The sequence below is a fragment of the Pinus tabuliformis genome, chromosome 3_2 (assembly GCF_031772625.1).
Source record: "Pinus tabuliformis cultivar Carrire ecotype Pingquan chromosome 3_2, CPIR1, whole genome shotgun sequence".
Classification (NCBI taxonomy): domain Eukaryota; kingdom Viridiplantae; phylum Streptophyta; class Pinopsida; order Pinales; family Pinaceae; genus Pinus; species Pinus tabuliformis.
This window is the reverse complement of record NC_142302.1, coordinates 79,352,646-79,374,974: the sequence shown is the minus strand read 5'-3', so window position 1 is coordinate 79,374,974 and position 22,329 is coordinate 79,352,646. Positions and strand designations below refer to the sequence as shown.

General features: G+C 39.8%; 1 protein-coding gene across 8 annotated transcripts in view; it reads right to left on the bottom strand.

Annotated features, from left to right (window-relative positions):
* Positions 1-22,329, bottom strand: part of LOC149179945 (DET1 complexing ubiquitin ligase) — a 104,341-nt gene that overhangs the window by 55,070 nt on the left and 26,942 nt on the right. For all 8 annotated transcript variants that reach the window (XR_016256889.1, XR_016256888.1, XM_089415856.1 and 5 more), the window contains one exon: positions 6,707-6,767. Coding sequence is in view for 6 of the 8 variants with exons in the window: in XM_089415856.1 (XP_089271982.1) it covers positions 6,707-6,767 (61 nt within the window). In the remaining 2 variants the exon portion in view is untranslated. The remainder of the gene's footprint in view (positions 1-6,706; positions 6,768-22,329) is intronic.

Here is a 22,329-nt window from a genome sequence, read left to right as displayed (position 1 = left end):
ACATCATTCCCAGCAATCATCGCAAACAGGAATGTGAGAGTCTCATCCACAGGGACAATGAAGCCCCGGATGCGGGTGTTGGATTGAAAAGGACGGGCGAGCCACATGCTACGCATGGGCTGCCCCGTGTTAACCCCACGGCTACCCGGAGAAGGCCGTCATATGGTAAATGAGCCCCTTACACTGTTAATGCAATTAATGGCGGAGAGGCGAGGTAGATGGAGGAGCAGGGCGAAGTTAATGAGCGCCTGCGACGAGGGAATGAAGCAGCATATTACAAGCTTGATGGGTCGGGCAAGGAATTCTGGTCTGAGGAGAGTTGGTGGGTGCGGAAGCACAGAGGGCTTCGGCCGCGGAAGTTTTCATCACCCTGCGGCTTGGAAACCTGTCTCTATTGCCATCCTTGTCGCTGGATTGGAAGGAGAAGGCAATTGGCAAATTTGCAGCGACAGTTCTGGAAATGGAATAGTCTGCTACCAAGGGGAGGAATTCAAGGTGAGGGTTGGGCACCAGAGAGCGATTTGGAAAGGAATTGGTTCTGCAACCGATTTCAAGCTCACACTCAAGCATACAGAGGAAGCATCAGATTCATCATGGTTAAAATTCGAGAACGACAGCCCAGCAGAAGGGGTCCATCGAGAGGGTCCTCCTCACGAACCCCTGCAGCAGATGAGCATCACCACTGCTGCTGCTGTTATTGTCATAGGCGAGCCCGGGCAACCCCGCTACCCATTAGACATTTCGTGGAGGTCGGGAGTTCCAGTGAAGGGAAACCGGAGCTTCCTTCCTTTGGCTCTGTGGTATTCACCCTGCAAAGCTCTGAGGACAACGCAGGCGTTAATGCCCACATATCAGTCCTGTTTACCAAAATTCCGGAAGGCAATGGGGATGACATCCCTCAGGGCTTGCTGGAGAAGCAATTGGAAGGCCCGGGCAAGGAAATTGATACTGGAGAACAAGCGGCTGAGGAAAAGGACACAGCTATGGTGCCTCCAGCGTCTGAAGCTGGAAGCATGGGGGAAAAAAGCTCGCAAGACCTCTTTCCTCCAGTGGGGCCAGCCCCTCCAGGCGTCGACGAAGAGATATGGAGGAAAATGTGGGAAGGACGAGCAGAGGGTGATGGTTGGGCATACGTGGTCGAAGACAAGAGCCTCGGTGAAAAGGCGGATGCACATCTCGCGGCCCTCCTTCCATCTTCAGCTCGTCTCCAGGACTAGCGCAGCCGCGGGTATTTTGCTCTTGTTATTTGGTAATGTTTGCTGGCAGTTGATACTTGTATCTCTGCCTTGTTTAATTCTGTCGAGTCTCTGGTCAAGTCTCAATTCTGGGTGGTCTAAGCTGATAGCTGACACTAGTGACTCTGTCATGCTCACATCTGTCTGGTCTACGGGTCAGTCTATCTTAGCAGTAAGCCCCTGCGTGGGCAGTCATGTGTCTGGTCTATACAATGTTGCTCCTCAGGGAGTCTGATATTTTCTGCTACTGTTTTGAGAATTCGGTCCGGTGCTGCCCCTGTGTGGGAGCTTTTGTTGTCATGGAAAGTTCTGGATGGTTTTGGCGAAGCTGCCCCTGCGAGGGAGCTTTTAGGTCTATGGTCAGGATTCCCAGGGTGCTACTGCAGGCCCTGGAAGGCATGTCTTGCTGTTTGTAAATTTTTCTTGTACATATAATATAATGCTTAGCTAGTCTTTTACGGAGAAAAAAAAAAATGAATATTAACATAAACAGCACCATTCACAAAAATAAAATTGCAAGAAAATACACAAGAAACCAATCACACAATTTACACAAGTATTTTTGGACAAATGTCACTAGAAAAACCCCAATGTGGGGAAACCAGTTTTCAGCTCTGAGGGTTTATATTATTATCTTCAGCAAAAACTGCTATTGAGAAATTACAACTGCTTGCCTGACACTGGCAAAGCTCCAACAATATTTTATCTTCACTTTTGCTAATCAAATCAACTTGGAAAACCCCATGGCTTCCCTTTTTGCAATTCGCATTGCCTCCATCAACTCGCACTAGCATTTTGGCAATTCGTACTAGCTCTTTCTGGCAATTCGCACTTTCTCCCAACGATTCACACTACCCTCCAAAAACTCTATCTGCCTCTCAATTTTCCCTCCTAGCAATTCACACCTCCACTAGCAAACTCGCTCTAGCCTCTGGAAGACTCACGATGTCTTCTAGAAATAAACTCGGCCTTGACTCTTGCGAATTTATTGAGTAACTCTGCCTCCTCTTGAAGCTCGCGGCCTCACTGGAAAAACTCGGCCTCTTGTGGAAAATAATTGATAGCAAAAACCTCTGTAAAATCTTCCCTCAATTATCATTGTTGAAAACCTCCTGTTGTCTCACTTAAAATCACCCACTCGATGTGTCTCCAAAGTTGCCCATAAATTCCTTGTATAATCTCTCATTCACAAATGAATGGCCATGATTAGAAATTCACTTCATCCAATCGATGGCTAGGATCATCTTAAAAACTTTCCACAAGCTTCTAGAGGTAAATCGATCTTATTCCAACTAATTTCAATTAATTAACCACTTTCCCTAAGTTTAGACTCCGGAAATATTTAAAAAAACACTAATTGACATAATTAAGATATTTTCCCGAGGTGAAACTTAGGAAAAATTACATGGGCTTAGAGATAATTAATTCCTCTGTGTTCCTAGCCTCAATGACACCTATTGAGGTTAGAACACCTATCTTGGCTACAATATTTAACAACATTGTCTAAAAATGAGAGAGGATTGAACCCTAAAGAATGAATGGTATCCAAGAAATCTGTTTACCCAAAACTAAACACATTCTTTAATCTTTCTTTGGTTGCATTAACTTTGTTAGGCATTTCATTCCTAACTTTGCAAAGATTGTGAAGCCTATACCTAAGATGATGAAGAACGACCGTGATATAAAATGGAGTCAAGAAGCAAAGAAGGCCTTTGAAGATATTAAACAAAGTTTATGTCAGGCTCTTGTTTTGGGTAGCCCTAAATATGTTAAGGATTTTCAGGTATTTTTCTTTTATTTATGACTTTTCTATGTTTGTTGTTTCACTTAAGAAAAATCAAGAAGAAAGTGAGCAGCTAGTTGCTTTCATGAGCAAGGCATTGCAGGGGGCAGAGTTTTCCTACTCCATGGAAAAACAAGCCTACACCTTGGTGAAACAACTCAAGTACTTCTAAGACTATTTCCACAACACCAAGATTGTGGCCTACATACCACATCCGATGGTTAAAAGCACTCTTGTAGAGTGAGTGCAATGAGATAAGGCGTAGGTGGATCACCAAGATCCAGGAGTTTTACTTAGAGTTGAGATCAACTAAGTTGATTTGTGGCCAACGACTAGCAAAATTGATGGTTAAGAGCAGCACTGATATAGTGGAAAGGGCTATCACAGAGCATCCACAACCACTGAGGTAAATGCATCAATAACTTCATTAGAACAGTATTATTGGCATTTTGACATTTTTATTATTTGTAAAACTTATCATGTCCTGCTTAGTGCTACCTTTGACAAGATGCAGAAGCAGCCCCTAAAGCTTCATGTGGCTAACTTTTATTTGTTGCAGGGAGGACTTAAGTGAAGAAACTTAGATCTGGTTATCCTCAAATGTGTTGACCAACCTGAGTCTAATGAGCTTTTGCAAGAATTACATGCAATACTTTTCAACTAGAAACACCACACATAAGATGATGTGAGATGGACACTATTGGCCCAACTTATTTGCAAACACTCATGTATATGTGCATGCATGCAACCCTAACTAGGGCTTTGAAGAAAAACAGAGATTGCCAACACTATCTCTATATACCCTCATAGTATAGGCCCCACTTTAGCAATGGGGGCTTGATTTTATTGATCATTTCCATTAGAATTCTAGCAATAGATCCAGTTGAATACTCACAGCCACAAACTATTTTACCAGATGGGTGTAGGCAGTGCCTTGGAAGACCTCTTTGAATGTAGCTATAGTCAAATTCGTTGAGGATAACATCATCACATGGTTTGAAGTACCTAGTAATATAACTACCAGTGTGGAAAAAGTCACGATAAAATCAGCAAAGCCCGATATTTTGGACTAGCCGATTTTATCGGCCGACCTTTTGGCAATTTTTTCCCAATCGAAAAAGTCGGGATTAAATCGAGAGTTTTTCCAAAAAATCGTGAGTGAGGTAGAGTTTCTTTAATGACTTATTATTTTTTTTTGAAAAAATCGGAATTTTATCGATAAAATTAGGAGTTTTTCCATAGAATCGTGAGTGATGTAGTTTATTTAACTTATATAAAAAAAAATAATAATAATAATAATAAAATAAAAAATACAAATACAAATAAAAATATGAATATTTTTGTATTTTTTTAATTTTGCCGACTTTTTCAAAAACCTCCCAACTTTAATGACTTTTTCAATTTCTATACCCTTGCCGAATTAATCTCAACTTTAATGAATTTCTCAATTTCTGGACCCTTGCCGATTTAATCCCGACTTCGACTTTTTCCACATTGATCACTACTAACAATGCTAGTACTTAGCAAAGTTGATGACCTTGTTCTCAGTAAAACATTATTTTGGCTCATTCAATGAATTACTATCCTCAAAGGAATAGTCTAGCACAATCCAGTAACAAGAACCTCATCTACATCATCAAAAATACAGTTGGAGTTAATGAAAGAGCTTCAAACGGTTGCCTCAAATTTGCATTATGGGCTAATTGTATCACCAAGAAGTGTGCAACAAGTAAGAGTCCATTTGAGCTAGCCTATGGCTAAGATGTGGTCTTGCCAATCATCCTAATATTGTGAATTGATAGATCATGACCAACCAGGAAGCCCTTTAGGCTCATACTCACCAACTTGCACAACTTGATGAGGGCCATCAAGTTACCTATAATCATTTTGTAGATTATCAGAGTAGAGTCAAGTGAAGAAGTTTTTATCATAGAGTTAGATACCAATCTTTACGAGTAAGGGACTTGATCTTGTTTTGGGACAAAAAGAATAAGAAATCTGGAGACCACAACAAGTTTGAGAGTTTGTGATTAAGATTGTACCTTATTGATGCAACAGCAACTACCAACACTTTTCATCTCTTTAACTTGGATGGGAAGAGAGAGAAGTTATTTGTAATGAGCAACGACAAAAGTTGTACTTCTAATGACAATTTTAAGGTTCGTATTAAAAAAAATGAGTTTTTGGAATTTTCTATAGGGTAGTTAGAGTCACTTTTCTTATTTACTTTCACTTTTTTAATTTTCAACTACTTGTCCTTATTTACAAATTGTTATTTGCCATCTTCTGTGTTATTCCAGCCTTGCATTCATTCATTTTCATCAGTTGTCGTAGTTGGGTGCCCTGTTGATTTTGGAGTACCCATAGGTCTGTTTTCCCTTGCTTTCTTTTCATTTTCAGCTAGTAATGTACTAATGTTGCCCAAAGTCAAGATCATCAAAAATGTTATTACATGACTACTACTCCTTTTTCTCCAACATCATCTATAGTCAATCCTAGATGAGATTATTGTTCTTTGTATTCCAATGTCTCGACTCTCAATCCACCATTGAGTCCATTAGGCATGGGTAGTGTTGAAAAGGCTACAAGAGGTGTCTTGAGTCATGTTATTGTCCGGTCTCTTCTTTCCTTGCTATTGAATCAGTCGATCTTGGTCTTCTGTCTCATCCATCCTTAGGGATATGACACCATATACTTTATAGGAATTTCGCAGTGTTCCACGGGGATGCATCCCCCAAGGTGGGGGTATGATCCCCACATTTTCCACATTCCCGGGATGGGGGGATGCCTGGAGAAACATTTCCCCACATCCCCCTTCTGGGGAAACTCGGTGAAACGCAAGGGGAATAAAACAGAACAACACCAGCTTGATGTACTTATAGATCTCTAAGCGTAGGAATAAAACAGAACAACACCAACTTGATGTACTTATAGATCTCTAAGCGTAGGAATAAAACAGAACAATGCCTGCTTGATGCACTTACGGATTTTAAGTGTACTAAGACATTCTGTATGATGAGCAGGAAATCCATGATGTTTATATGAAAAGAGATTATTTGACTGGTGAGATGTCCAAGATAATGTGGCAGTTTCCTGCCGACCAACTGATCAAATGACGACATGGTAAGCATGTGTGTAAACCATATGGACAGCTGATCAATCATTTTTTATACTGTACATGTTAGCAATAGTCACTTCTGAATTACTAGTTTGATCAATTTTTCGGTGTTCATGTTCTTATAAACATGTGGTAGATGACATCATATGCTTAGATAAACATTCTGGACATTTTTATTGTCCAGTATTTTTAATCCTTTTATAAGGATTCAAGTACAGAATAGGCACCTAGAAGAAAGCAACATATAACACAAACAAACAAAAAGTAAGTAAACAAATTTATGTCCACGGCTGGTAGCACAATTGGCAAAAAAACATGTTGGCAAGCCCTTGTGTATCCAAGTGATTGGAAGTTCAATCCCCCTGGACATGTCTCACCAGCCGAACTTAAAAAAGAAAAAGTAAACAAATTTATAAAATATTTATATGTAAAACAAAACCATGATGACCTGGACATACAGAAGACAACATAACAAAGCATCGTCAAAAAAGTAGAGAGGATAGTGCAGATCTATGAATGAAAAGATGCAATACCAAATCTTCTGAATCATGAACTCTTTAAAATTCTCACCTTGGTGTGCCGGGGGTGCTGTTCTATTATGAGTAGGATAGTACGTGACTGGTGTCAATTGCTGCAAAATTAGAAGGAACCATGATTTCAGATTTACAAAAAAAAAAATGAAAATGTATAAATCAAGGTGAGACAAGCCCATCTCTATCTGTATATATCATAAGAACATAGTCTTAGTTAAAGGCAATTCAATTATGAAAGCTTTGTCTGTCTGCAACCAAATATCTGTTGGCTCGTCTAATCTGGACTTTGGAATTTCTAATGCAAATAAAAACACAGAAATAAAAGCTATATTGTCATTACTTAGAAGCAAACAACTGAATACTATTTAGTATTTAGACAATCAAAACAGGCAAGACAGTTGCCCAACAGTTTTCCAAGAGGCTATAACTCAATTCTCAGAAGGATTGCTTGCTGACAAGGCAAAAAAATTGCCCACATGGTGGCAAGGTGTTTGATCTGCAATAGGTTGTGCAATTTCTCCCTTTTACGGCTACTATCCATCATCTGATTTCCAGCAAAGCATCACAATTGCACCGCATCCTTCCATTTAAGCAAGTATGGAGCCTTGTTACTTCAGTAAGGCCTATTGATGAAAACAAGATATGATAATAACCATTGATTGTCTTTGGTCAAGGAAGATAACATCTATGCTATTCGTAATACAGTCAATTATCCTTATAGCTTCAGCCTTGACATGTAAGTCTCCATAAATCATACATCGTACTCTTCTATTCCAACAACCATCTGACAACATCCCATGGTCTTCTTCCGACAACAGTCAGTTTGAAGTTTGAACAAGTCATCAGTAAAATCCATAGGGTGGAAGACAACACCTATTCATAACTTCTCACCTAAATTTAAAACAAAATATTCACATGAAATAAAAGATGATATAAACAGAATAAGCATGGGGGCATTTGGAGCAGATTTTCCAAATTTAAGATTCCCGAATCCCGATCCAACAAAATGCAAGTTTCCAATAATATATTGAGACAATATGATGGTTAAAGAGTTTGACACCGATTAAAAATATGAATGCCAATGGACTGCAACTCAGGAGTTTCAAAACAAGTCCACCATTCTTTGAAATTCGGCCACTTCCAGAGGGAAAGATAGAAGACTAGTTACATATTGTCAAGGCCTCCCTTTAATTGGATAAATTTTCGCAAAAATGGTCTGCATTGAATGATCAGCTCTTTATCATTGTTTCAAGACTTCCGCTTCTTCAAAAATTGAAGCACGTAGCTCAATATAATATTCAAGAGTCAGTGCTTATGTCGAAGTAAGAAAATAAGTTCTAATAATAATCTCAAGGATTCTGCCAGAAGAATTAGAATCAATAACCTCCCATGACTCATAAGCACCTCCCAGACAAGGCACATTTCTGCAACAAAGTTGAAGCATATCCACTACGCAATCAAAGAATGTAAGAAGAAAAAATTCACTTTGTCCCCAGTGCACACCCCATCAAGAATGGTTGTCCGAACCTAAACTCCCTTTGTTGAGTTCATTTACATCCAAAACTACCACACTTCACTCACCACCATGGCACTCAATCCAATTATCAAATCATACAATCCCCTCAACATGACAAGGTAGGTGTTAAATATGCTCTCAGTGAGCTTCAGATTTGTAATTTTCAAGTGAAAATATCAGGGCTTGTGCTTGATGGTAGGTTTTTAACATTTTCATCAACAGATGATTTCTTTCCCTATGTTACAAATTTGTAAGAATCCCTTCTAGATAAAAAACTTTGAATCATGTTAACCAATTAGGTCAAGGATAATTAATAAGTTGCAAAATATAATTAGTGGGCAGGAAGCAGTTCTGGTAACAAAAAAGCATGCGCACAAAGTAATGTAAAAGGTATGCCAGTCAGGAATATCTGGATTCTGTAGTAACCTTGTTATGATTGTCATCATCCACCATTTCATCATTCAAAATCAATTAGAAAATAATTTATTTGAGTCTGAGTCTCGCAGTGTCCAAGCATTCATTGATCTATTTACATCATTTCACATGATATTGGAGCAAATCTTTGATTGTATAAAGTCTCAATGTAAGGCTTCCTTTGCTTGTTTAGTTGTGTTTCACTACGAACCCTTCTATTCTCACTCAATTTCGTTATATATTGTCTGCTACTTTACTCCATCCCTTTTCAAGCCAATCATATTTTCTTAACATATTTGGTTTCTATTCACTACTACATTGTTCATCCAGCACAACCATTCTTAGCATGTACCATTCCTGCAAGTTTCCCAAAATTGTAAATTATTTTTCCATTTGTTTTCTAATTTGGCATGAAATACATCACTATCAAAAATTGGACAAAACAATATATTTGTTGAAATTTCTAGGGCAAACAAGTTAGAATCAATTTTCTTCAACAGGTAACTACTTCCAATGATTAGTTAGCATCTAAGTCACCGGATTCGTCCTAAACCTCATGCGAATCCCGAATCCAGCGAATCCGACACGATTCGGTCCGGATTCGTGTCCAAATCACAGGACACGTCGTGTCCGAGGGCGTGTCGCGATTTTCGAAGCCTGTCGCGATTTTAGGACACGTGTCCGGTTTCCAGGACTCGCTAAGCTCAGCGCGGGAATGAAAAGGGCGTGTTTGCTCATTAAAATTGTCATTTGGCAAGTGATTTGTGCTGTTGGAGCAAGGAGTAAAGCATTTTGGCAGCTTCATGATCAAGTCTAGGCCCTAGTATTGATATGCTATTCATGGTAATGTTAAATTCTTAAAGTAAAAGTGACATTCATTGTCACTTTTACTTAAATTTTTAACATTACCATGAAATGACTCAGGATGTTTGAGAGTGGTTCCAGCCTCATTGGACTTCATATGGAGAAAGTAGAATTTTAGATTTCATTCAAAATCCAGCAGACTTATCAGTTTTTCAGGATTTTAGGATTGGAGGATTACAATGTTTCCATTGAATTTTGTCATGTATTAGGGTATGGAACTCGTATTTAATCAAGAGCACCAAACCAAGAGCTTCTGAATATGTCGCTCCCGCTCCCGTTTTCGCTCCCGCTCCCAAGTAACACTGTTCCTGATGATATGGGTCTGGACACCACTGTTGAGTTGGCATTGGCCAACATGGATCTCAATGATCCAGTGCTAGAGCCTGTTAGATTTGATGACTTAGAGAGGTCAACCTCCATACCAGCAGATGCAGAGGCAACTATGGATACAGCGGAGTAGGAGGATGTAGAGGAGAGCAGTGGGGACCATGATGATGGGGACAGTGATGCTGATTCTGATGTTGATTGATGCCTTGAAGCTTGTATACCTGTAGTTGTTTTATATTTTCTATTTCTATTTGCCATTGGCATTGCACCAACACTACCTATGTAACACATTTTGATTTGATGACTTAATGAGAAAACTACAGTTGTCAGTGTGTTTATCTTACTATCTTGTAGTTGTAAGTTGTCTTTCAGTTATGAATTATGAATCATGATTTAAATTTTTAATAGATTTATCATTTATGTGACCAGTACCACTGACATTTATTTGAATTTTGTATGTACTATGCATGCTAATAGCTATAGATGAAGATCTATGTTTGAAATCAATAAATTTGTATCATTAATTAAAATTTGTGTAAGAAATATGATAATATCTAATTTTTAATATATTTTTAAATATATAAATATATATATATATATATATATATATATATATTTTTAATAAAATAATATATAACGTGTCCTAACATGTCCTGTTCTGGGGGGTCAGCGTGTCCGAATCTGACACCACGAATCTTGAATCCTACGTGTCCTGAATCCCTGTGTCAGGTGACTTAGGTTAGCATCAATTCCACATAGCATTCTTTCAATATCATTAAGTAGTTATACAAAAGAAAATTCAACCATTTAAACATGAAAGAGGGACGTTGTACCAATCCCAGGGAGAGCGAATATTGGAATCACCTTGCTGCTCTGACAGTTTTACTCTTTTGGATTGCGCTCAGCAGTGTGGTTTGGATCTTTGCTTTTTGTTAATGGACTATCAAGAACTTCAAGAGACTCGACAAACTTTGAGAAGGCATAAGGGCAAAATCAAAGGAAATTGAAGCCTGCTTAAATCAGTAACAAAGAAAAGCCAGGAACAGGACATTAGAGTAGTCTCTCAAATTGAAATCGTAATGGGGATTTTGGTGCAGCAAAAATGCCAAATGAATGCAGTGGAAGCAGAGTGTATGTCACTTTGATCAATGTTCCACGAGAACACATCCCCCAGGGTGGGGTGCACACACCCCACGCTTCCCACGCACCTGGAATGGGGGGACGCACGTCCCCCTTTTGGGCAAATGCAGAGAGACGTAGGGGGGAACGTTTCCCCAGTGTGGGGGCATGCATCTCCCCAAAAGGGGTGCTTTTGGGTGCACCCCCTCAAAAGGGGGACACCCAGAAGCACCCCTTTGGATGGGGGACTCCCAGAAGCTCCCTTTTTGGGTTTCAAGAGTGTTTGTGAGGGGAAGCCTAATATTCAAGCTTATGGCCCTACTATTGATATGCAATTCATGGTAATGTTAAATTCTTAAAGTAAAAGTGAAATTCTCCTTTATCTTTCATTTTCATCCTTTTGTTGAAAATTGACAACTAAGGGATGAATTTCCTTGAATAAAATTTCATTTCTGACTATGCTAGAGTGATTTTCTAAATATAGAAAATCATGTCTATCATTGCAACCATGACTTTACAAAATTAGTAAGTCACCTTGCTTCAATTGGTAATCATGTATAGATGATGGAAAATCACTTAACTTATCCTTAATCAATCTAAATTGTTTAATTTTAAATTTAATCATCAATATTATTAATATTGTTATTACACTTATGATACTATAATATTATCTAAACAGGAATTACATGTCACCTCTCCTACTTGGCACTCAATTATGCCACTTTACATTTCTTCCTTTGATGGCAAATCGAACTATCTCATTCAATGATACATTACTCTCTCTCTCTCTTAAAGGATTCATTCATCTCTCTCTTTAATGCTCTTATGCACCTCTTACACTCTCTTGCACACTTTAATGACTCATCATAAAAAGATTCCTCTTACACCTCTTTAATGCATATGTTACACTTTTCCTTAATGGCTCGAATTACTGAGGCATGGGTTCTCCTTCTTTTTGGCACAAGTCACTAAGGCATGCATACTCCCTCTTGATGGCATGAGTTACTAAAGCAAGCATAACTCCTCTATGACATAAGTTACACTCCTATTTTGGCATATGTAACTTCTTTTCAAGGCATGGGAGTTACTCCTTCATGAATTCGACCTCCTTGCTCTTCCTATATATTTGTGCCTCTCATCCTCTCTTCCACTCACTTGTGCATTGTGAAAGGAGAGTTTGAACTTGAGAAAGAGAGAATAGAGAACAATTGAGAGAGAGAGAGAGAGAGAGAGAGAGAGTCTTAAAGAGTAAGAGCAGAAGTTGGTGAACCAAAGTAATTCAATGTTTGCATTAGCTACTGCTATCAGAGACCTTCAGATTTGGGTGAACTTCTTTTTTTTCATTGTATTTTGTATCTTTGTTAAACATTTGAATTCTAATAGAAGAAGAATCTGGTTGGGTTTTCCCATTGTGGGTTTTGCCCTGGTCATTGGACCTAAACTCACTATGCCTTATTGAGTTTTTGGTTGTCTTCTATTGTGTATATGGGTTATGTTCAACCTACAATTGCTTAACTAATATTGCAGATTAAAGAATTTATTAGATCAAGTAATTTTTACAGCATAGAACTTCAGAATTTCAAGATGGTATCAAAGCTTTGGTGAAGACAAGTGTTGTTCCAGCCCATTTTCTGCTAAAATATTTCTTGCTAACCACTCTATTTGCAGTCCATTTTCCGCTAAAATATATTTTGTTGTCCATTCTATTTACAATCCATTTTCTGCTGAAATATCAAGTGTTGTCCACTCTATTTGCATCCCATTTTCTGCTAAAATGTCACTTGTTGCTCCTTCTACTTGCTGCTCATTTTCTATTGAAATATCTCTTCTTTTTTGCTGCAGAAATATCTTATTTAATGTTGAAATATCTCTTGATGTCCCTTTCTATTTGTAGCTGAAATTTTGAGCAAATCAAGATGTCTTCTTCTTACTTTAAGAATGAAGAGAAATTGGTTGGTGCTTCAAACTTCTTCCCTTGGAAGGCCAAATTGGATATTACTCTTGAGGAACATGATGTTTTGGTGTATGTTGAAGGAGAGGTAGCAAAACCAGTTGAAAACTCCAATGCTGTTATCAAGGCCAGATACAAGAAAGGAGAAGTCAAGGCTAAAAGATTATCTTTGATTCTCTTGGAGACCACCTCATCACTTATGTCTCCAACTCGAAGAAAGTCAAATAAATGTATGACCAATTGATTGGAATGTATCAAGTGAACAACTTGAGGCAAATTCTTGCCCTTAAGAATCAGCTCAAAGATATTAAAGATGAACAGAGGAGAGACCATTCAAGCATACTTCATGAGGATATCAAAAATCAAAGATCAGTTGTCAACTTCTCGTAAAGTTGTTTCTAATAAAGAGTCGGCGTTGATTACGCTTGGAGGTCTTCCTTCTTCTTGGGAAACTTTTATTTCCACCATCAATAACAGTGACAAGTTTCCTACATTTGATGAGCTCCTGGGAAAATGCAATCAAGAAGAGACCAGAATGATTTCCAAAGGGAGAATTCCCAAGCATGAGGGAGAACCTATTGTCTTTGTTGTCCAAGGCAAGAAGAAGAAAGGAAAAAGAGGCCATCGCTATTTGAAAAAGCCAACTCCCAACAGTTCCTCTAGATAGAACAAAGACTTATCAAAAGTACAATGCTACAACTACCATAAGAATGGCCACTACGCCCGTGATTGTTCAGAAAAGCGAAGAGCACCAAGATCCAACTTCAACAATCATTCCAACATATCTAATTACAGAAGATGAAAAATTCCTTCTACCTGTAAAGAGAGCATTCATTCTTCAAGGAACCCAAGGTATGATAACAATGCAGCTAAAACACAATCAGAATACTTTCTTGTTTTTGCTCTTTCTAGTTCCTCTCCTGCGGATTCTTGTGACAGCTAGTTGGTTGATAGTGGTGCCTCAGGGAACTTTACTAGCTACAAAGAAGTGCTCTCTACTCTGGTTGAGAGGAAGACCAATTTGAAAAACATTCTTGGAGACAACTTACATATCCTATAAAGGGATCTGGTTCTATTTCCTTCCATCTGGATCATGGTAAAACCCTATCTCTTCAAGAAGTTTTGTATGTACCTAATCTAAAAAAGAATCTTATTCCTATTTCTACTTTAGAAGGTAAAGGAATGAAAGTTGCTTTCATAAATGGTAAAGTGTAGAAATTTCTCATTTCCCACCCCGGTTTTCAGTTTCACCTTATTTCTCCCTTGTAGTTAAATGCCCTTTCCCATAACCATACATTTAACAAGTTGAAAAAATAAATATTGCTGAAAACACAAATTCTGGAAATTTTACAAAATGCTGGAAATTGCAGAAATAAAAATCAGCAATAACAAACAGCCATTAAAACACATTTAAACACTGAGATTTTTGGTCAACTTGACCCTGGAAAAACCCCCTACAACTCTAGGGGAAAACCAGTTCGAGAGCTCTTCTTTATTTCTGAAAATTGCCTTTTTACAGTGAGAAATATTCAGCAAAAAATCAGCAAGCAAATTTACAACTTATCTCTTTTCCCGTGCCTCACAGCAATCTGGAAATTACAGCAAACAGGACAGCAATAAATGTTGTACGGCCTCCTCGATTTTCGTGCCCACTTTCAGCATTAAATGCGTTGTACAGCCTACAATAAATGCATTGTACGGCCCTCGTTTTGCGTGCAAAAAAACCAGCAAACTGCTCCTCGATTTTTGTGCAAACCACTCCTCGAAAATCGTGCCAAAATCTGCCTTTCACTGTGTGTTGAATCAGCGGTACAAATCTGCTCAACTGCTGCCTTGGAATGTGTGCCAAGATGCTGTCTCCTTCTCCTCCCTGCTCAGAAATCTCTCTTTCTCTCTTACTCTCCTTCCAATCTGCTCATGAAAGAATGAATGACCTTTTCCTCATTTTCCTCCTTTAATCTAACCCCAAGTGACTTTTGGGTGATCTAAGTGACTTTTGGGTGATCCCTAAATCCAATGGCTGAAATAGATTGAGATCTAACGCTGAGATTAAATGCTCATTTAAATCTCACTTTTTATTTTTTAATTCACCCCACTTTAATAAAGACCCACTTAGTCATTTATTTCCAAAGTCACTTTTCCTTTCTAATTTTTCATTGACTTTATAAAAGTCACTTTAAAATTAGACTTAGTAACTTTATCACTTAAATTCACTTTTAAATTAGATTTAACTTTATAAAAATTATAAAGTTACTTTAGGAGAAAAATTAAATTCTTTTGAACACTTTTCCCTAGGCCAAAGATCAAAGCCTAAGGGAACCACCTGTCCTCCAGTACCAAATTTCAACATAAATTTCTCTCTTGATTGATGAGATCCAACATGAGAGATGCCTTCACGCTGGGATCAAGAAGTGAAGGTATGTATAAAGCCAATGGAATACCTATCGATGCATTGATCCATGACAACAATCATCAAAGTGAACTTTGGCACCAAAGTTTCGCCCATTTGCATAATAAAGCACTACCTCATGTGAGAAAGATGGTATCTGGAATGTCGAAGATTAGATCTAATCATGATAGAGTTTGGCAAGGGTGTGCTATTGGGAAGCAAGTAAAGGGACCGTTCCCTTCAAGCAAAAGTAGAACCAGTCAGGTACTTCATCTTGTACATTCTGATTTATGTGGACCAATGCCAATAAATTCTCTTGGTGGCTACTTGTATTATATAATCTTTGTTGATGATTTTTCTCACAAGACATGGATCTATTTTTTGAAAAATAAAGTCAAGCATTTAACATGTTTAAAGATTACAAAGTTTTGATAGAAAAAACAAATTGGAAAACAAATAAAAATATTTAGATCCGACAATGGAGGAGAGTTCACTTCAAACGATTTCATTGACTTCTGCAAAGAAGTTGGAACCAAAAAAGAGACCACAGTACCGTATAACCCAGAACAAAATGGTGTGGCTGAGAAAAAGAATAGAACTATCATGGAAGCAGTCAAAGCTATGTTGCACGATCAAAAACTATCAAAGTTTCCATGGGGAGAAGCTGCTAACATAGTTGTCTACGTTCAAAATAGATCTCCTCAATGTGCCCTAAACAACAAGACTCTGGAAGAAGTCTTCTCTGGTGAAAAACCCGAGGTTGGGCTACCCTGTCTACTTCCACGTTCCAAAAGAAAATAGGAACAAGCTGGAAGATTTAGGTAAGAAAGGCATGTTTATTGGTTATTATGAAAATTCTAAAGCTTACAGAATATATGTACTTGGACAAAGAAATATAGAGTTTAGCAGGGATGTAACATTTGATGAAAGATGCAACTCTTGGAAAGGCAAGAGACACTCCTCTTCCTCCTGCAAATGTTGATAGTTAATATGATGCTTTTGAGATACAACAAAACCCTAAGCTTGAAATTGATCCTGTTGATGAACCCATGGAGCCCATGGTTCCTCCTCCATGGATCCTCCTCCATGTGATCCTCTTGCTAAAGGAGACCTGTTAAAATTGGCAACTAGGACCAAACTCCACCTTAGACAGCTCATATGATGGAGATGATATTTTTATTGGATTTCTCTTTCCGAGAGGTGCAAGATTGATCTAAAGGTCATCTCATTCTGACAAGCAGAAATGGAATTATGAATTTATTTCTTCTATGGACAAATTGTCAAGGTCGGCTCCAGTGAAATGTAGGCTCATGAAGCCCAATAGATGTGTCTCTTCACCCTCAACGTTGTGTATAAATAGAAGAGGCCTTTTCCTCATTTGGACACACCATCAACACATCTTTCTCTCTCTTCTTCTCATTGGTTCATACAACTAGCAGGAGCAACTCTCTTCTTCATGCGTTGACTTGGGTTGATTGAAATTACAAGCAGAAAATCACAGATCTATTTTGGGCAAATTGCAGGGATGTTGACCAACGTTCACCAAGGGTCAAACATTCTCCTTTGACTGCATTTTTCAGGAAGAAAATCTTATCTCTTGAGGCCACATCTCTTGGCACAAAAATCGAGAAAATTACAGCAGTTTGACCTATGTTGACCGCAGCGTTGACCTGTGTTGACTGAGTTTGACTGAATATTTCAGGATTGTTTTGGGCTGATTCAGACTGTCTTTGGAGGTCGAGTTGACTGAGTTTGACCGAGCTCATTTGGGAGACTTTCTCTGTTGGTTTGACCAACGTTGACTTTCTGGTTAGGGCATCATGTTAACTGTTATTTGACTGGACTGTTTTGACAGTGATTGGGCAAGTAAACTTCGTATGATGTACTCTCTCTACTAAACTTTTGAAGAATAATAAGAAGATTTGATCAAAGGTTTTTCCCCACATTGGGGTTTTTCCCTGGAATCCGCCAAATATTGTGTCCTCTTGTCTTGGCTTGTCTTCTGCTTATTGTTTATGTTCTATTTGCATTTACTACAATGTTTATGTGATTGGTAATCTGGAAATTGATATTGGGCAAATAAGAAAAATTGAAGTAAATTGCTCTAAAGCATATAACATACCATTGTTATCTAAAATTACCAAGACCTTTATGGCTTCATGACACCCTTCAAGATGTTGATAAACATGTTGCTCCCATAGGGACCTTCAGAGAAAGCAAGAAATCCATGAGCAACACTATTCAAGCTTAACCATGCACTTTTGAAGAAGCTGTGAAGGCTCAAGTGTGGAAAGATGCAATCGCTGAAGAATATGAGTCCATCATTCATAATGATGTATGGTTAGTGGTTCCAAGACCCCAAGGTAAATCTGTTGTGCATTCTAAATCAGTATATAAAATTAAACATGGTGCTAATGGTAGTATTGAAAAAAATAAAGCTAGATTTGTGGCCAAAGGGTTCTCTCGGAAAGAGGGAATAGACTATGATGAAATCTTTGCACTTGTTGTTTATTATACAACCATTTGATCTATTATGGCTCTAGCTACTAGCCAAGGAGGGTCCCTTCACCAAATGGATGTGAAGATTGTTCTCTGGATGGCTTCCTTAAGGAGGAAGTATTTGTGGAACAACCACAAGGCTATGAAGTACATGACCAAAAAAATCATATGTGTAGACTGAAGAAAGCCCTCTACGGTTTAAAGCAAGCTCCAAGAGCTTGGTATGTCCGCATTGATAGCTTCTTGATGAAGCTTGGTTTTACTAGAAGTAATGTTGATCCAAATCTTTACTTCAAGACAGTCCAAGGTATGCCTTTGATTTTGGTATTATATGTTGATGATTTATTTCTAACTAGTGATGAACCTCTTATCCTCCAGTGTAAGAGGGATTTAGCTTCTGAATTTGAAATGAAAGATCTTCATTTGATGCACTACTTCTGGGTCTTAAAGTATGGCAAAAACCTAGTGAGATTTTCCTTTCTCAAGGAAAATATGTTGTCAAGTTGCTAGAAAGATTTGGTATGACAAAATGTAAATCCATGAATACTCCAATGGAGATGAAATTCAAGAAGTTGTGTGGTGAAGTTGCAAGTCCTAATTTGGCAAATCCTTCTAAGTATCGACAACTGATTGGGGCACTAATGTTCTTAGTGAACACTAGACTGGACATATGTTTTGCGGTCAATACTCTGAGCCAATATATGATTAAACCATCTCATGCACACTAGATTGCTGCAAAGCATGTGCTGAGATACCTGCATGGGACCATCAATCTTGGATTGAAATATATTGTCGAAGATGTAAGACTACTTGGGTACTCTGATGTTGATTGGGCTGGTAACTCTACTGACAAAAAAAGCACATATGGGTGTTGCTTTAGCTTAGGATCTGCCATGATATCTTAGATAAGCTAGAAGCAAAAGTCTGTAGCCCTCAGCACCGCTGAAGCTGGGTACATTGTTGCTAGCATGGCTAGTTGCGAGGCAGTATTGCTGAGGAAACTCTTTAAAGAGTTGTTTGAGCATGTTTTGGACACAACAATAATTTATTGTGATAATAAGAGTGGGATTCGACGTGCAGAAAATCGTGTGTTCCATGACAATTCGAAGCATATTGAGATCAAATATCACTATATCCAAGATATGGTGTAAGAGGAGCAGTAAGACTCCATCATAGAGCGACTGATGACCAAATCGCCAGCATTCTTACCAAGCCTTTGCCAAAAGGGAAGTTCTTGGTTTTCAGAGAACAGCTTGGACTGACGGATGTGACCCTTCCTAGAGAGGGTGGTCATGGATGATGAGACTTGGTTGTGCGAGATCCTTAACAAGTGGGTTACCCCCCCAAGCAAAGATGTGACTTGGTTGTGTGTGATCCTTGTCTAGTGGGTTATTCCCCCAAGCAAAGATGTGACTTGGTTGTGCAAGATCCTTGTCAAGTGGGTTATCCCCCCAAGCAGAGATGAGACTTGGTTGTGAGAAATCCTTGTCAAGTGGGTTATCCCCCAAAGCAGAGATGAGACTTGGTTGTGTGAAATCCTTGTCAAGTGGGTTATCCCCCCAAGCAGAGATGAGACTTGGTTGTGTGAGATCCTTGTCATATGTTGGCAAGTGCCAATACCCCCAAGTGAATATCAGGTGATGGATGAATCTCCCCTATGATGATTCTTCTTTATTAGATTGTAACATTATTGTTCCAAAGTAGAGATTACAGAGATCCTTGTGTCAGAAAGAAATTCTTCCCTGGCTGAGAGGGAGTGTTGAAAATTGGCAGCGAAGGGATGAATTTCCTTGAATAAAATTTCATTTTTGACTATTCTAGAGTGACTTTCTATATTTAGAAAGTCTCATGTTTATCAATGCAACCATGACTTTCCAAAATTAGTAAGTCACCTTGCTTCAACTGGTAATCATGTATAGATGTTGGAAAATCACTTAACTTATCCTTAATCAATCTAAATTGTTTAATTTTAAATTTAATCACCAATATTATGTTGTAGTTGCTACAACACACTCCAAAATTTCGGCTTGCACTCAAATTTCATAACCTTCCTTGGTATTTTCCTTGATTGTTGCAAACACTCAAGCTCATTCCAAGAGCTTTCTTGAAGTTCTTCGACCCCTTTTGCTTGTTGGATTAACTGTCGCCTTGGGGCATGTTTGATTGTTATGTAATGTTTGTGAGCCTCTTCTAGTGGTTTAGAAGGTCGGCCTTTGTGTAAATGAGTTGTCCTAACCATGTAAACATTTGTCGCACTCATACACAAAGTCTTGAACGTTGTCGCATAAGTGTCGTCACAGTCATCCCAAAGTCTATCTTAAGTGTCGCACTTGTCGCATCTTGTCATGAGACAGTCACACAGAGGGGAATGCTTTGTTTGTTTGTTCCGATGATCTATGTTGTCGTGTCGTCAAAATATGTTAAGTGTGTGATCATAGTTCAAGTTCATCACAAGTCCATCTCCCTCTCGCACTTAGCCATTTTCGGAAAATCTTCCCGACCGGGCAACTTAGATTCACCGGGCCCTGACTGAGCTACGCACTGCACAATCTCAGCCCTCATTGATGTGACCTTGCTGCCTAGAACTGCGCAGTCACTAACCTCCAGTGTCACACCCCTACACTGGCGGTACTCTTCCAACCGCATTATAGGGAGGTGCCGCACTACCAACCGTTTTCTTTTCACCAATACTTACGATTGTAGACTACACCTAACATTCCATACTTAGTTTATTTTTCATTACCAAGTATTATCTTTGTCCTTTATACAGTGAAAGCCCATAACATTCACATAAACAACATTATACAATAGAAATGCACAACAGTATAAAGGGAGTGGCAATTCCCTGCAATATGAGTCTACCCAAATCAATATATATAATCTTCTTTTATAAGTACAAGTTAAATCTTGGGAAACCCCAAATTTACACTTAGCCAAATTTCCAACCTCGGCAAACTCGGTTGCCCAGCTCGTCGGCACCTCCACACGGTCGCCACACGACTCACCAACCCTTCATTCACCTCATCACACGATCGTGTTGTTTGCCCAATTTAGGCACGCCTCGTCGTAACCAAGTAGCCACACACGGGTGCCTGCGCACGAGTCACACCTCCGTTCACAACCTCAACACTTCACCGTTTCGTCGTGCACGGCGCGCCCTACCCATGTCGCTCGTCCACACGATTCTTCATTTCGTCGTGCACGGCACGCCCTCACCCGGTCGCCCGTCCACCCGTTTACCCAAACTCATTCACCCGAACAACTTCACCCGAGTCGCCACACGACTTCACCCGGGTCGCCACACGACTTCACCCAGTTTGCCCGAACGACCTCACCCGAGTCGCCACACGACCTCACCCGGCTCGCCCGACGACCTCACCCGGCTCGCCCGACGACCTCACCCGGCTCGCCCGAACGACCTCACCTGATTCCCCCGAACGACCTCGCCCGAGTTCCCTGCCCGACGACCTTGCCCGAGTTCTGCCTGAACAACCTCGCCCGAGTTCTGCCTGAACGAACTCGCCCGAGTCCTGCCTGAACGATCTCGCCCGAGTTCTGCCCGACGACCTCGCCCGAGTTTTCTGCACGAGTTTTTCGCCCGAGTTCTGCCCGACGACCTCGCCCGAGTTTTCTGCACGAGTTTTTCACCGAGTTTCTCGCCCGAGTTTTTCACCCGACTTTTCTACACGAGTTCTTCACCCAAGTTCCGCCCATCGTGCAGGCTCATCCACGCACTACAGAACTCCTTGATCGAACTCGTGTTGATCGAATGATGATTTGCCTCCACAAACCGTCCACTAATATATACGAGCGGGTGGCGGGTTATGTCACCAGGCCGACCCACGCCCAACGCCTAAGCCAACTCGTTCAACATGTTACCTTTGCCCGAGTGGAGGGTCGGCCCGCCCAACTTGTGGGACCGCCCTCTCAACTCGCCCAACATTGTATAAACTCGCCCTTGGCTCGTTCAATTCGCATTTCGCACGAGCTCCTCGCCCGTCCTTCGCACGGTGAAGGTGACCCGGACCGGAAGTCCATACATCCTCCTCCACTTGAAGTCATTGTTGTCCTCGACAATATCTCATCCCGGCAACCACCTGTCACCAAGATCACCATACCAAGGCATACACCCCATCGGTATGTCATACACCGGAGAATCATCTCAATCCATGATCATCAACCATCCTGTCACAATTTCCACACGCTGCTCCCCATCGTGGAAGGTTGGCCCCTCCATCTCAAGCTACATGCTTCCTACAACATATCGTATCGACCTCATCATGTGTCGTCCTCATGTGAACTGCTGCCATGATACTCCAACAAATGCTAACACATCTCTGCACACTGCATGCCCCCATGTTTGAACTAGTTGGGTAGCTAATCCAACTGTCACGCCCAAACCATGAGAATGTCCATCCACATGCCATCATCAGTCATTTCTCAAAACATTCCGTCACATCATCAACTCGATCAAGATCCCATCTCCATATAAGTGTAAGCCATGCTCAGGTCCATGAAGTAGTCTCCATCTCATCTGCAACATGCTGTCCATGATGTTTTCTATCCAACATCATCATCCAT